Source organism: Oryctolagus cuniculus, chromosome 13, assembly GCF_051225735.1.
Source record: "Oryctolagus cuniculus isolate XC-2025 breed Fujian yellow rabbit chromosome 13, ASM5122573v1, whole genome shotgun sequence".
NCBI classification, from domain to species: Eukaryota; Metazoa; Chordata; class Mammalia; order Lagomorpha; family Leporidae; genus Oryctolagus; species Oryctolagus cuniculus.
In genome coordinates, this window is record NC_142879.1 from 22,245,679 (window position 1) to 22,259,329 (window position 13,651).

General features: G+C 49.7%; 1 protein-coding gene across 11 annotated transcripts in view; it reads left to right on the forward strand.

Annotated features, from left to right (window-relative positions):
• Nucleotides 1–8,886, forward strand: part of LOC100343920 (C4b-binding protein alpha chain) — a 41,776-nt gene extending 32,890 nt beyond the window's left edge. For all 11 annotated transcript variants that reach the window (XM_089311407.1, XM_008268485.5, XM_089311408.1 and 8 more), the window contains 3 exons: nucleotides 6,628–6,798; nucleotides 7,771–7,946; nucleotides 8,473–8,886. In XM_089311407.1, the coding sequence (XP_089167533.1) occupies nucleotides 6,628–6,798; nucleotides 7,771–7,946; nucleotides 8,473–8,646 (521 nt within the window). In that variant the 3' untranslated portion in view covers nucleotides 8,647–8,886. The remainder of the gene's footprint in view (nucleotides 1–6,627; nucleotides 6,799–7,770; nucleotides 7,947–8,472) is intronic.
• The last annotated feature ends 4,765 nt before the right edge of the window (nucleotides 8,887–13,651 follow it).

Here is a 13,651-nt window from a genome sequence, read left to right on the forward strand (position 1 = left end):
GGAAAAAATGACTTGGTTTCTGGATCCATTTATTATACTGGAGACTCAGAGCTACATCAAGCTTGATCTTTGAGGGAAATTCGTAAGACAGTGCCCAGCTTTGTAAACTGTTGCCTCTCATCTGGCACTTCATGGGCGCCTTAACACAGCATTCCCACATCTAACAGGTGTCAGGTTCTGGGCGGTGCGGTGTGTGACATGGATGGCGGATTCTATGGCCATTGCCCCAATGCCATGCTTTTTTTCCCCAGGTGGTTTCTGACACAGTTAATGGGGAAAAACATACAAATTTTATGAAGTTTTACATGCATATGAGAATATGCAAAAGAAAGTGAAAACCCCCCAAAATGCTGAAAGCAGAAAACTTTTATACCTTTTAGACAAATTCATGAGGAAATGAGCATACAAAGGAACCTCATCACCCAGAGAAGGGGCATTTAACGCTAGAGAAGGTGCTGGATTATGTGGCAGGTGTAAAGCCAGTGGAAGATAAGGTTACTGGAGCAAGTGTCAGCCCCAGCCTCCGGCCCAAAGCTCATCTTCGGGCACTGGTATAGGGGAGGTGTCTTTCTCAAAGGAAGTTCCATGACTTACTCCACGTCGGAAAGGGCCAGCTGCTCAGCTCGTTCTGCAGCTACAGCGTCTCACGTGCCTTCAGCTCACAAGTAAGCAACACCACGACTCGGTGTATTTTAGGGTGCCCTGCCCTTAATTCCTTCAGTTACCAGTTGCTCAGACTCTCTGTAACCTGTCAGTTAGAAATACTGACTCGGGTCCTGCAGGCAGGAAAGGCAAGCCTAGTCCTCTAATATTTGTCTATTTCTGTCCAAATAAATTGCTATTCTTTCTAGGGTGGAAGGAGTCCAGCATAGTCTGTTTGCTACCAAGTGGCAACAGGTGGTACAGCATTGTTGTTGGCAGGTTGGAAGTCCAGAGGCAATTAAGTTGGGTGACTGGAGTCCCTGCTTTTAGGCCCATCATGGCCACTTTGCTCTTCTTCCTCTTGGGTCTGCACCAGTGAAGCCAATGACAGAGGGTGGCTGACTTCAACTAGCTGACTTTTTTTTCCTGCTTGGTTTTTGTTCTATTTTTAATATCCAAAAGGCAGAGAGACAGAGAGGCTGCCCATCCACTGATACACTCCTCAAGTGCCCACAATAACCAGGGGTGGACCAGGCCAAAGTCAAGATCCAGGAGCTCAATCTGGGTCTCCCATATGGGTGGCAGGGACCCAAGTACTTGAGCCATCACCTTCTGCCTCCCAGGGTGTGCATCAGCAGGAAGCTGGAATCAAAGCAGAACGAAGACTCGGATTTGGGAAGTGGGTGTCCCAACAGTGTCTTAACTACCGCACCGAATACTTGTCACTCTGCTCACTTGATTGACGCTCCTTCTATTGGGGATGCTCTGGTGTCAACATATTAACGTACCAAATAAAAATCTCCAGGCTTCCTGCCCACTCCCGTGTGCCGCTTACCTGCTTCTACCCTCATTCCCGTTGAGCCCAATCTTCCAGTCTTTGTCCTTACAGGACCCTGACTGCACAATCCATCCACTCCATGCCATGAATCCTAATGTGATCTCTCTGTAGCCCACTTCTTTTCAGCTGTGCCACCCACCGCTCTGCCTATCGGGAAGATTTCTCTCTACTACTGTCTTTCAAGACCACCCCTGGTTGGCTGTAATGCAGCTTACACCTGTTTGATCTTGTACACAGACCAGAAACATTCCTGTAGGACCCAAGCTCAGGCTTCTCCCTGTTCTGGCAGTCGGCTATAAAGGATAACCCGTGAGCCCCAGGTGGGAGCTAAGGGAGAGGCTCCCAGGCAGCAGTGGCTGGGCACAAACATGGGGTGGACTTCCTGCCTGTGTAGCTTGGCTGCGCCATCTGGTTTTACTCCTGTGCAGTCCAAGAGGCCCCACTTCCATCTTAAAATTGATTGTTCCCCCACTGACCTTAAATTTGATGGGTCTGACAGACCAAGCTTATGACAAATGATTCTGGCTACAGGGTCACCTGATGACCCAGTGTCAGGAGTTTTGTCTTTTTCAAGTTCAAGTGACATGCCAGGAGTTATATTTCAAAAATCATATGATTCTCTGTCGCAGTGCTCATCCATGCTTCAAAACCTCAAGGGTGTGTGCTGTGGTTGTCCCATTGGTGGTGCGTCTTTTCCTATTACAATCACCTGCAAAATATTATGAGATTCTGCAGAGGTCTAAGGCTCAAGCGAAGGGATGAGTTCCTTGCAGACTAGACCTGCTGCACAGTCCTTTCTTAGTTTGTGCTCCACTCCAAACCTGGCACTCTTTTGTGTCCCTCCCCTACACACGGGCGAGAACAGCGCTGCCAGCCATGGAGTGTGTCTCCTTTAGGATCCACGAGGGCCTTCTAGGTGCTGTGCTTCCTTCTTTCCGGTGGAGTGAGCACTTTACAGTCTTTTGACTTGAATTTTTTAAAAAAGATTTATTTGCTTTTTTAAAAGATTTTTTTTATTTATTTGAGAGGCAGAATTACAGACAGAGGTGGAGGGGTCCTCTATCCACTGGTTCACTCCCTATATGGCTGCAATGGCTGGAGCTGGGCTGAACCAAAGCTTGGAGCCAGGAGCTTCTTTTGGGTCTCCCACATGGGTGCAGTCGCCCAAGCACTAGGGTGGAAGGAGTCCAGCATAGTCTGTTTGCTACCAAGTGGCAATAGGTGGTACAGCATTGTTGTTGGCGGGTTGGAAGTCTAGGACAATTAAGTTGGGTGAGTGGAGTCCCTGCTTTTAGGCCCATCATGGTCACTTTGCTCTTCTTCTTCTTGGGTCTGCACCAGTGAAGCCAATGACAGAGGGTGGCTTCCATTGCTTTCCCAGGCCTCCAGCAGGGAGCTGGATCAGAAATGGAGCAGCTGGGACTTGAACCAGTTTGCACGTGAGATACCGGTGCTGCAGGCTGAGGCTTAACCTACTATGCCACAGCGCCGGCATGTTGACTTTAGTTTGAATGGGCTAGACTAGTGACCCCTAGATCCTGGACCTCCAAACATTTTATTGCTGTGGCAAACTCCTGAGAATTTGTCTTCTATAGTCTAGAGTATGGTCACCTTAGCTACCTTGCCCATCGGTAGAATTAGCATGATGTCCTTGCTTTAGTATATCACTGTGATGTTCTGTGGCTATCCAGATGATCCGTGTAGCTTCAGGCTGCATCATGACAGGGGCAGGAGTGTTTTCCATTGCTCTGGGCAAAATGGATGCTCGCGACCTTTCAACGTGTGTGCAAGCTGTCCCCGATCCCCTTTATCTAATACGGCTGGACGCTAAGACGTTTGCTGAATCCGTGACCTCACTTACCTGAAGCCGCATTAATCTGCTCCAGCAATCGAACCACATCTGGTGAGGTGGCTGCAGTAAGGGCTAAAATGCAAATACACTTGGAATTCTCCAGAACCCTTCACTGGGGAGTGCAACGGACGGATGATGGAGATGACGACTCCCATGGGCCTAGCTCTTCAAGAGGGGAACTGATTTCCCCTCAAACTCCACAAAATATATTTTTGTTTTGTTTTGTTTTGTTTTTCCTTTTCTAAATTTGCTTCTTTTGCCTTGGGGAGTTGGTGGAGCAGATAGGCACTGCCAATCACTTCCACTAGGCCTTCTTGTATTCAGTAGTTCTTGTCACACACACACGCCAGGGTCTGGATTTTATCTGTTCTTAATACACTTTCAAGGATGATAGAAATGAGCAGAGGTGGTCTGTGGGGAGAGCCACAGTGCTTCCAGCTGTCAAGGTCAACTCAAGGCCTCTGTCTAACAGTCTCCGGATTACTGTGTATTTTTTAGCCAGTGAGCTGTTACTTATTGTAAGTAAACCCAAGTCCTCTGGAAGCCCGGGGGATTGGTCACTGTGAACACTTCCTAAAATCTGTAGTATCTCCATTCTTGGGACATGGTTTCCTCGTCAGTCAGTGACTGTCTGGCCTGAGAATTGATCAAGGTCTAGAAACTGAGCGAGGGACTGTGACTTTTTATTGGGTCAGTGCCGGGAGTCCTTTGATCAACATCCTTCACCTTTTTGATTACACAAACTGAGTAGGACTCTTGTTGGTTGCTTGTCTGTTTGTTTGTTTGTTTGTTTTTGTTGGTTTGTTTTTTGTTTTTTGTTTTTTTGGCAGGCAGAGTAGACAGTGAGAGAGAGACAGAGAGAAAGGTCTTCCTTTACTGTTGGTTCACCCTCCAATGGCTGCTGCAGCCGGCGCGCTGCGCTGATCTGAAGCCAGGAGCCAGGTGCTTCTCCTGGTCTCCCATGTGGGTGCAGGGCCCAAGCACTTGGGCCATCCTCCACTGCACTCCTTGGCCGCAGCAGAGAGCTGGCCTGGAAGAGGGGCAACCGGGACAGAATCCGGCGTAGAACCCGGTGTGCCGGCACCGCAAGCTGAGGATTAGCCTATTGAGTCGCGGCGCCGGCCTGCTTCTCTGTTTGTTTGTTTGTTTGACAGGCAGAGTGGACAGTGAGAGAGAGAGAGACAGAGAGAAAGGTCTTCCCTTACCGTTGGTTCACTCTCCAATGGCCGCCGCAGCCAGCACGCTAGGGCCAGCACACCGCGCTGATCCGATGGCAGGAGCCAGGTGCTTCTCCTGGTCTCCCATGGGGTGCAGGGCCCAAGCACTTGGGCCATCCTCCACTGCCTTCCCGGGCCACAGCAGAGAGCTGGCCTGGAAGAGGGGCAACCGGGACAGAATCCGGCGCCCCGACCGGGACTAGAACCCGGTGTGCCGGCGCCGCTAGGTGGAGGATTAGCCTGTTGGGCCGCAGCGCCGGCTTGCTTGTCTGTTTTGACCCCTAAAAACACTGTAGTCTGTTCATCTTCAGGGCTCTCTGACCTTGCAATTCACTCTAATGAATCAGTCTTCCATCTGCTGGTTTACTCCCCAAATAACTACAATGGCTGGGGCTGGCCGGGCTGAAGCCAGGAGCCGGGAACTCTACCCAGGTCTCCCACGTGGGTGGCAGGGTGCATCTTCCACTGCTTTCCTAGGTGCATTAGGAGGAAGTTGGACGGGGAGTAAAGCTCAGAGGGATGCCAGCACTGCAGGCGGAGGCTTAATCCTCTGCATCGCAACGCCATCCCCAGCTGCAGCATTTCAGTCGCCCCTTCTCCATGCTTCTAGCAAGCCCTTCAGTATAGTGCTTCCAGCTCTCAAAGTACATCAGCCTAAGACTTCAGCATTGCCATGGCCCTGTGTCACTTCACTGTCCCGTGCAGTGCCCGTGTCCCCTGGCTGTTCTCCCTTTCAGAGAGGTGCCCTGTACCACATCTTGTTTGTTATTCCGGTGTGAAAACATCCATTTTTATTCCCCCTATAATCTCTTTTCTAAATACACCAAGCATCTTCTTGGTGGAGGGGGCAGTTTTGATTGGGGAATGATGACCGAAAGGTTATGCATTGATCTAACATTCTTATAGTTTCTCGATACACGCATAGGTAACAGAGGAAAAAAATGTTTTCATCAACCCTTATAAGTTCATAGTAAGGACGGTCTCCTGAAACAATACCACATCATAAGGGAAAAACAAGCACATTTAACAATGCGTGTCCCGCCCCTCGTATGGGAGAAAAGGAACTCTTTCTGGAAAGAACTCTTTGAAAACCCATAACTTGAGTGCTGTTTGAAATGACTAGAGTTTCAGAGAAGGGATAAGACCAAGAAGAGGCCGGCGCCGCGGCTCACTAGGCTAATCCTCCACCTTGCAGCGCCGGCACACCGGGTTCTAGTCCCGGTCGGGGCACCGGATTCTGTCCCGGTTGCCCCTCTTCCAGGCCAGCTCTCTGCTGTGGCCCAGGAGTGCAGTGGAGGATGGCCCAAGTGCTTGGGCCCTGCACCCCATGGGAGACCAGGAGAAGCACCTGGCTCCTGCCATCGGATCAGCGTGGTGCGCTGGCTGCAGCGCGCTGGCCGCGACGGCCATTGGAGGGTGAACCAACGGCCAAGGAAGACCTTTCTCTCTGTCTCTCTCTCTCACTGTCCACTCTGCCTGTCAAAAAATTAAAAAAAAAAAAAAAGACCAAGAAGAGAGCAGCTGGGGGGCGGGTGGTTGGGTGGGGCTGAGGGGTGGGAGAGGGCCTGCTGGCACTATCATGGAGCTGCCAATCAAGTGAGAATTCACGTCTCTGCTCTCTGCTCCACCGGGGAACGGGCTGGGGAGAAAGACCTTGGTGACTTTCTCTCTGGTAAGCAGGCAGAGAGCCCCTCTGCATGTTCCGTGTTTTAAACTCCATCGTCTTAAATACTTTAGGGTGACAAGTGGTTGGTGCTCTTCACAGATCCCCTTATTTAAGCTGAGATGTGCTCCATGTGTGACCTGTGTGATCTGGGGCTGAATCTGCCCTTCAGTGAAATGATGGCAAGAAAGCCTCAGGGCTTGGACCCTGCAACTTCCTCGCGTTCCTCATCCTGAGGGCTGCGGGGGTGGGGGTGGGGGGGGAGGCAGCCGAATGCCTGGGGCTGGCCCCGTGACCCCGCGGGCAGAGCTGGACGGCCAAGAGGAAGCCGCCGACAAACCTCACACATTCTAGACGTGCTACCTGACAGGTTCTACAACCTGACGTGTGCTTCCTCCTGTGTCTCGCCACCAAGGTTGTGACAGTCCACCTCCCATTGCCCACGGATATCACACGCCAGTGAGTTCCGTGTTGTCCTTCACGCAGGAGGTGGAGTACGACTGTGAGGAAGGCTACACCCTGGTCGGAGAGAGGAAACTGTCCTGCAGTTCCTCCATCTGGTCCAAGGCACCGCCTCAGTGTAAAGGTAACTCCGCCCCCTCATGGGCCCTGACTCGGTGGGCGGGCGCTAGCACATTCCTCCCTCCCAGAGGCAGGAGGAACACACTGAACTTGGTTCATTTGAAATAATTCGTATTTGCAGATGGCAAAGGGCATATGCAATCCTTCATCTCCTTTCTGCCAGTCACAAAAAATTCAGCCTTTGAAAAGCCATTCCCAGTCCCAGTTTCTTGTATGTTTTTCCAGACATAGTCTGGAGTCCTTACCTGTTACACTCATGTTGTTCGTGTGGGCCTGTGGCCAAATCTTCATGGAAACCTGCTGTGGGATGAACGTAGGCTCTCCTGGGCTAAAGCCACGCAGCAGGAAGGGAGAGCTGCTTCGGGCGGAGCCTCGTGCAGGCCACCACCTGCCATGCTGCAGGCGTGTGTATGTGCGAGGGACTCGCAGGCTGTAGCAGGGACAGGAGGAGTCCCGATCTGGTTGGAGTTTTTACAGACATACATGTATGTGACCAACATGCCCCACTTTGCTCTCAACAGTTCCAGGATTTATTTGCTGCCATTCTGCCCCCTCCTCACAGGACAGTAATAAGCCAGGGGGAGAATTTCGCACCCAGAGTCATGCAGCAGTCGAGACGGGGAGCGGGAATTTGGAGCCACATTCCCTTTAAAGAATATCCTTTCATGTTATTTAAAAATGTTTCCATCTTAGATATGTTTCTTAATTTCTCTGTACCTCAACTTTCTTGTGATAAACTGAGAAGAACAGCACTGATTTTGTAGGGCACCAGGGGTCTTTAACCGGACAATCATGTAGTGTTTAGCATAAAGTCTAGGAAGTTGCTGTGTCCAATAAAAATGTGAACCAATATCATTATCAAAGTGAAAAAAAAGAAAAATTAGTAGCACTGACATGTGCATCATTCTAATCCCAGCCTGTATTGTGTCTTTTTTTCCTAGATTTACTGATGGATTAACATTTGTTTCCATTATAGCTCTGTGTCCAAAACCAGAAATAACGAATGGAAAGCTGTCTGTGGTTAAAGCCCAGTATGTTGAGAAGGAAAATCTCACTGTGCGGTGTGACTCTGGCTATGGTGTGGTCGGTTCCCCAAGCATTACCTGCACAGAGAACAGAAACTGGCAGCCAGAGGTGCCCAAGTGTGAGTGGGTGAGTGACACACTCAGGGGAGTTCTGTGCTGTCCACCCCTCAGCCTGATGGCCTCCCCACAGAGCTCTGTCCCGGCCAGCAATGGGGACGCTGACTTTGCCAAGAGTCATGTCTGAGCCATTCAGAGACACTCTCCGTGTTTGCCTTGAAGCACTCGGGTGAGGGGGGGGTGGCAGGTTTTCCCGCCTTCACTCAAGATCAAGAAATGCTGAGTCCCACGGAGAGCAGGGTCCCCTAGACCCGGGAGTCCCAGAGCCACGCTGAGGTCCTGTGGTCTGCACAGATCCTTCTCTCTGTCTGTGCACCTCAGCATAAGTCACCTTTGCCCCATGGAGGCCTCTGGGCAGTGGGCCAGAGCACATCCATGACCACTGAGGAAGGCTTTGGTGGGACTTAGAGGATCGCTGGTTTTCCAGGCTGAGGGTGGTCTGGGTCCTGACCCTGTGGTCCTGCCATCGTCAGGGTGCACCCTCCTGCCCGAGGTGGCGAGAAACCACTCAGCCACACCGCCTGTGTCTCTTTCAGGAGGTCCCTGAAGGCTGTGAGCAGGTGCAGGCAGGCAGGAGACTCATGCAGTGTCTCGCAGACCCATACGAGGTGAAGATGGCCCTGGAGGTGTACAAGCTGTCTCTGGAGATTGAACTCCTGGAACTGCAGAGGGACAAGGCAAGGAAATCCTCTGTGCTGGCACCGCTGTGACTTTTCCCCGTAGAGGGGGGAGCGAAAGCCTCCTGCTGCGTTCAGCGCAATGGGGTCAGGTCAGCCCCGCAGCTCGGGGTCTCTCTGGCACCAATCTTCGTGGTAGTCAACACTTGTTAAAGTCTAGTGACTTGTGATTTTGGAACTATCCATCCTCCTGTGGCTCATATTTTTGCTTTTCTGGACACACCACATGCACACACAATGTGTTTTCCCTATTAAAAATCTACACATCCCAAACTATTTTGTCTTGTGATCATTTGGTCCTCTGTGAGCTGAGGGTGCTAAGCAAACCCGTTTTGTAATTAACAATTCTGATTTACTGCGTGGATCTGCACTTGTGTTCACGCCATGTGTCCTGGGCTGCCTGGCCTCCCCTGTCCCACACCTGCGCATCCCTCGGGTCTCAGGAGTCTATGAAATGCCGACACAGCCCCAGCTCCACGGCTGCCCTCCTCCAGGGGTCCCCAGCTGTCTCCCCTCCTGCTCTCACCCTGCAGAAGGAGTTCTGCACGACCGACAAATGGGAAGCCCTCCCGCCGACCCCCGTGCTTTCCCACGTCTTCCCTGTGGCTTCGTCACCGTTTCCCTCACCGTTAAGTTACAATGGCTTGAACCACAGTCCCACACAGGAGGAGCAGCCCCACACCTGTCATTTCATATCCCAGGGCTCTCTGGAGCTCTGTGCCTCGGTCATCGCTTCCCCTGATGTCTCTGTCTCATAGGATTGAACTTCAGGTGTTGCAGGGACTTGGATAGTTGGAGAAGCCCACTGTCACGGAACGGGCCTGCCCACTCTCTGCACCGTCCTCCCTTGCTGGATGTTCACTGTGGGGCCTCTGCTGAGACACGTGTTTGTGGGCAACAAGTTTCCTTGGAAAGTAGTTCCAAAGAACCCAGTGAGTGAGTGGGCGGCAAGATGGGGAAGGAAGACCTTGGCAGGGCTTCCTATTGTCCCCCTCCCCCCCCCGGTGGGGCTCCATCATGCTGAGAGTGGGCAGGATTCACACCTGAATGGCCCCTCTCGGGGGTTTGCTCACCAGTCCCCTTCCTGCTACTTCTTGGCATGGTGACCCATACTGTGGGCCAGCAGAGCAGGCTCCTGAGCCAAAAGTCAGGGGTGCCCATGGGCTGCTGACCAAAACCCTCAGGGTAGGCCAAGGGCGTATGTCGGGGCACCGGTGGCTTTTCCCAGAGCTGCCCCTGCTGGGTGGTTTTACGTGTCACCTGTCATTCTAATCGACAGCAGTCTCCCTCCCCAGCCGTGTATCCTCTTCTCTACATTATTTCCTCAAAATATGATCTTAGAAAGCCAAAACACTCTTAGGAATCTGGGGCAGCCTAGAAAGCTTAGGGACGTCACATCAGAATTTTCCAAAGAACTTATTCAACCTCCTGCTTGGTTTCAGTTTGAGTGAGGCAGCAAAGGAGTCTGGATCATTCAGAGCAGAAACTTAAAATACGTCTTAGAATATACAGAAAGATAGTCACCATGGTCTAACCAGCAGATGAGCAGATGTATCATAGGCAAAGAAATGGAATTTTCAGCATTGGCCCACGTTTGCAGGAGGTGAGTGTTTGTAAGCAAAGCAAACAGACGTCCCTATTGTTTGTGGGAGTGACTTCCTGCCATGGTTCTCCTTATTCAGGGACTGGAGGGGAAGACGTTGACTTGTCTCTTGGGTTTAGATGTGGGTAATTGTCTGGCACTATGATTTCACTCACTCACTTTTGTTAATACTTGCTCACCAGGGCTGGTGTTATGGCACAGCTGGTTAAGCCACCTCCTGCGATGCCAACATCCCACATGGGCCACAGTTGGAGACCGGGCTGCTCCACTTCCCATCCAGCTTCCTGCTAATGCACCTGGCAAAGCAGTGGAAGATGGCCCAAGTGCTTGGGCCCCTGTACCCATGTGGGAGATCCAGAAGAAGCTCCAGACTCCTGGCTTTGGACCTCTGAGAGTGAACCAGCAGACAGAGAGGCCTTCCATCCACTTGTTCACTCCCCAGTTGGCCACAACGATCCGAAGCCAGGAGCTAGGAGCTTCTTCTGGGTCTCCCACAAGGGTACAGGGGCCCAAGGACTTGGACCATCTTCTAATGCTTTCCCAGGCCATAGCAGAGAGATGGATCAGAAGTGGAGCAGCCAGGAGTCGAACCGGCCCATATGGGATGCCGGTGCTGCAGGCTGGGCTTTAACCTGCTACGCCAAAGCGCAAGCCCCATTGTGTTCATTAATTTCTTCTCAGCTGCTGCCTAATTTCTCCAGAGAAGAATCTTCTGGTCTTCCGCCTGCTTGCAACTTGACTTCACAGCTACAATTTTTACCTTGCAAGATGAGGAGTTTGCTGTTTATTCGTTCTTTTTGAATTCTGTTTTCTTCTATCCCTTAGCGGATTTCCATCACCGTCACCTTGAATGAACTGTCTTTCCTGAAATGATTGCTCGCACTCCTAGAAGCCAAAGCAGTTGTGTTTGTCTCCTCGTGTAAAGTGAAACATTTTCCCTTCTGGCATCACTGGTTCATCTGTGTAGTTCCCTCAGAGGTTCACCTACCATACACCAATGGCAGTGAATAATTACACCAGGAGTGAAAAACGGGTGAAGTGGAGGCCGGCGCTGTCACGCAGTAGGCCAACATATGGGTGCTGGCTCAAGTCCTGGCTGCCCCTCTTCTGATCCAGCTGGGAAAATAGTGGAGGATGGCTCAAGTCCCTGGGCACCTGCACCCATGTGGGAGATCTGGAAGAAGCTCCTGGCTCCTGGCTTTGGATCAGCCTATCTCCGGCCATTGTGGTCATTTGGGGAGTGAACCAGCAGATGAAAGACCTTTCTCTTTGTCTCTCTTTGTCTCTGTAGCTCTACCTCTCAAATAAATAAATATTTTTTTAAAAAGTGAGTAACATTACATGAAATGTTAACTTGTTTCTAAAGTTTAGTTCAGCTTAAGAGAATTAACTACAAAACATTTGCTGTGGGGCTGGTCCTGTGGTATAGCAGGTAAAGCCACTGCCTGCACTGCCAGCATCCCATATGGGCAACAATTTGAATCCCAGCTGTTCCACTTCCAATCCAGCTGTCTGCTATGGCCTGGGAAATCAGTAGAAGATGGCCCAAGTCCTTGAGCCCCAGCACTTGTTTGGGAGATCCAAAAGAAGCTCCTGGCTTCGGATCAGCACAGCTCTGGCTGTTGCGGCCATTTAGGGAGTCAACCAGCTAATGGAAGACCTCTCTCTCTCTCTGCCTCTGCCTTTCAAATAAAATAAATAAATCTTTTCTTAAAATATTTATTTATTTAATTAGAAAGTCAGAGTTACACATAAAAGAAGAGGCAGAGAAAGAGAGAGAGAGAGAGATCTTCTATCTGCTGGTTCACTTCCCAATTGGCTACAATGGTCAGAGCTGTGCCAATCTGAAGCCAGGAACCAGGAGCTTCTTCTGGGTCTCCCATGAGGGTGCAGGGGTCCAAGGACTTGGGCCATCTTCTATTACTTTCCCAGGCCATAGCAGAGAGCTGGATTGGAATTGGAGCAGCTGGGACACGAACCAGTGCCCATATAGGATGCCGGCACTGCTGGCGGCAGCTTTACCCACTATGCCACAGGGCCAGCCCCAAATACAGGTGATTTTAAAATTATATTCAAATTAGTTATTCTTTTCCCTTGGAATGTTTACATTTCTGATGTAATGCTTAAAAGCGGTACACCCTAAAAGTGCAAGCTGTTTGTGGGCATTTAATGTGCTCGCTTTGGGGAGAACTCAGAAACAGAACATTAGTAGACGAGAGTCCGTCCTCTGGGAGTGTGCGGGATTGGATCTATGGAGGCACAGATGCCAGAGAGGGAGACGGTGAGGGCACGACATGAGGTCAGGGGAGCAGACTGGGCTTCTCACTCCTATGACAAGAAGGAAATATTGGAAATCCCATCAGTAAATGTACTACTGTCCCCCTTTTCAGTTACAAAAACCTGAGGGAGTCTGACCATGGCAATAAGTGCTGACAATGGTGGTCACAACACCTTTTCATGGCTGATATTTGAAGAAGTGAATATTTAATAATACTGACATGTTCTAATCACCATATATATGTTTAAAATTGAGCTTTAATGCCAACATCAGATTTGATTTTAGACTACAATTGATATAGCCATGTGCTTGGATTTAACCAAATCCCTTTCTGAACTCAAATCTTTCAAGGGTATTTGGAAACTAAGGGTATTTCTAGATAAGTTATTACTCAGCATATAAAGAACATGTATGATGCAATACTATAGTATTTCCGATTTTATCTGACTGTTCTGTTTCTGTCCTCCTCCAAAAGACAGCTCTAATTTTCTCCAGAGATACCCTGGTCCTCGGCATGTCGTACTCGTCCTAGAGCCTACTTGCTTATACCTCCTCCTATCAGACCCTGTCCTTTCTTTTCAAATAATACTGCTCTTCTGACCTGTGGCCATCACTTCCTTTCTGTTATCTGTAGTATCACAAAATAAACCTAGAGCCCTAATTGCTCTAACTTAGCATAGATCTCTCTTTTTACAAATGGGGTCATGAAGTATGATTACGTCCTGTCTGACTTCTTTTGCTTCTCTGGTGAGATTCATTTGTGTTGTCTGTGGTTGTCCACTCATTTTCATTACTGTGTATTATTCCATACTGTGAATAGACTGTGATTTATTTACCCACTTCATTAGGATAGAATATAGATGATCTAGTTCCCAGTTTTACACAACTGTGAATATTCCTGCATATATATTTTGGAACAAAAGCTGCCTGAAAAATGCATGTATTCAACTTTCACAGAAAAATTTCCAAAACCTAGGTTTATGCCCTGGCTGTACCAGTTAAGCGCTATAGGACTATTGGTAGTTATTTAAACTCTGTCCTTTACTCTTTACTTCTGATAAAACAGAAAAAATTATACTACCTGTCTCAGGGAATTAGTAAGTAAACATTGTGCATACCTGTTAACTAATGGACATTCTCAGTAATTATAATTCAAT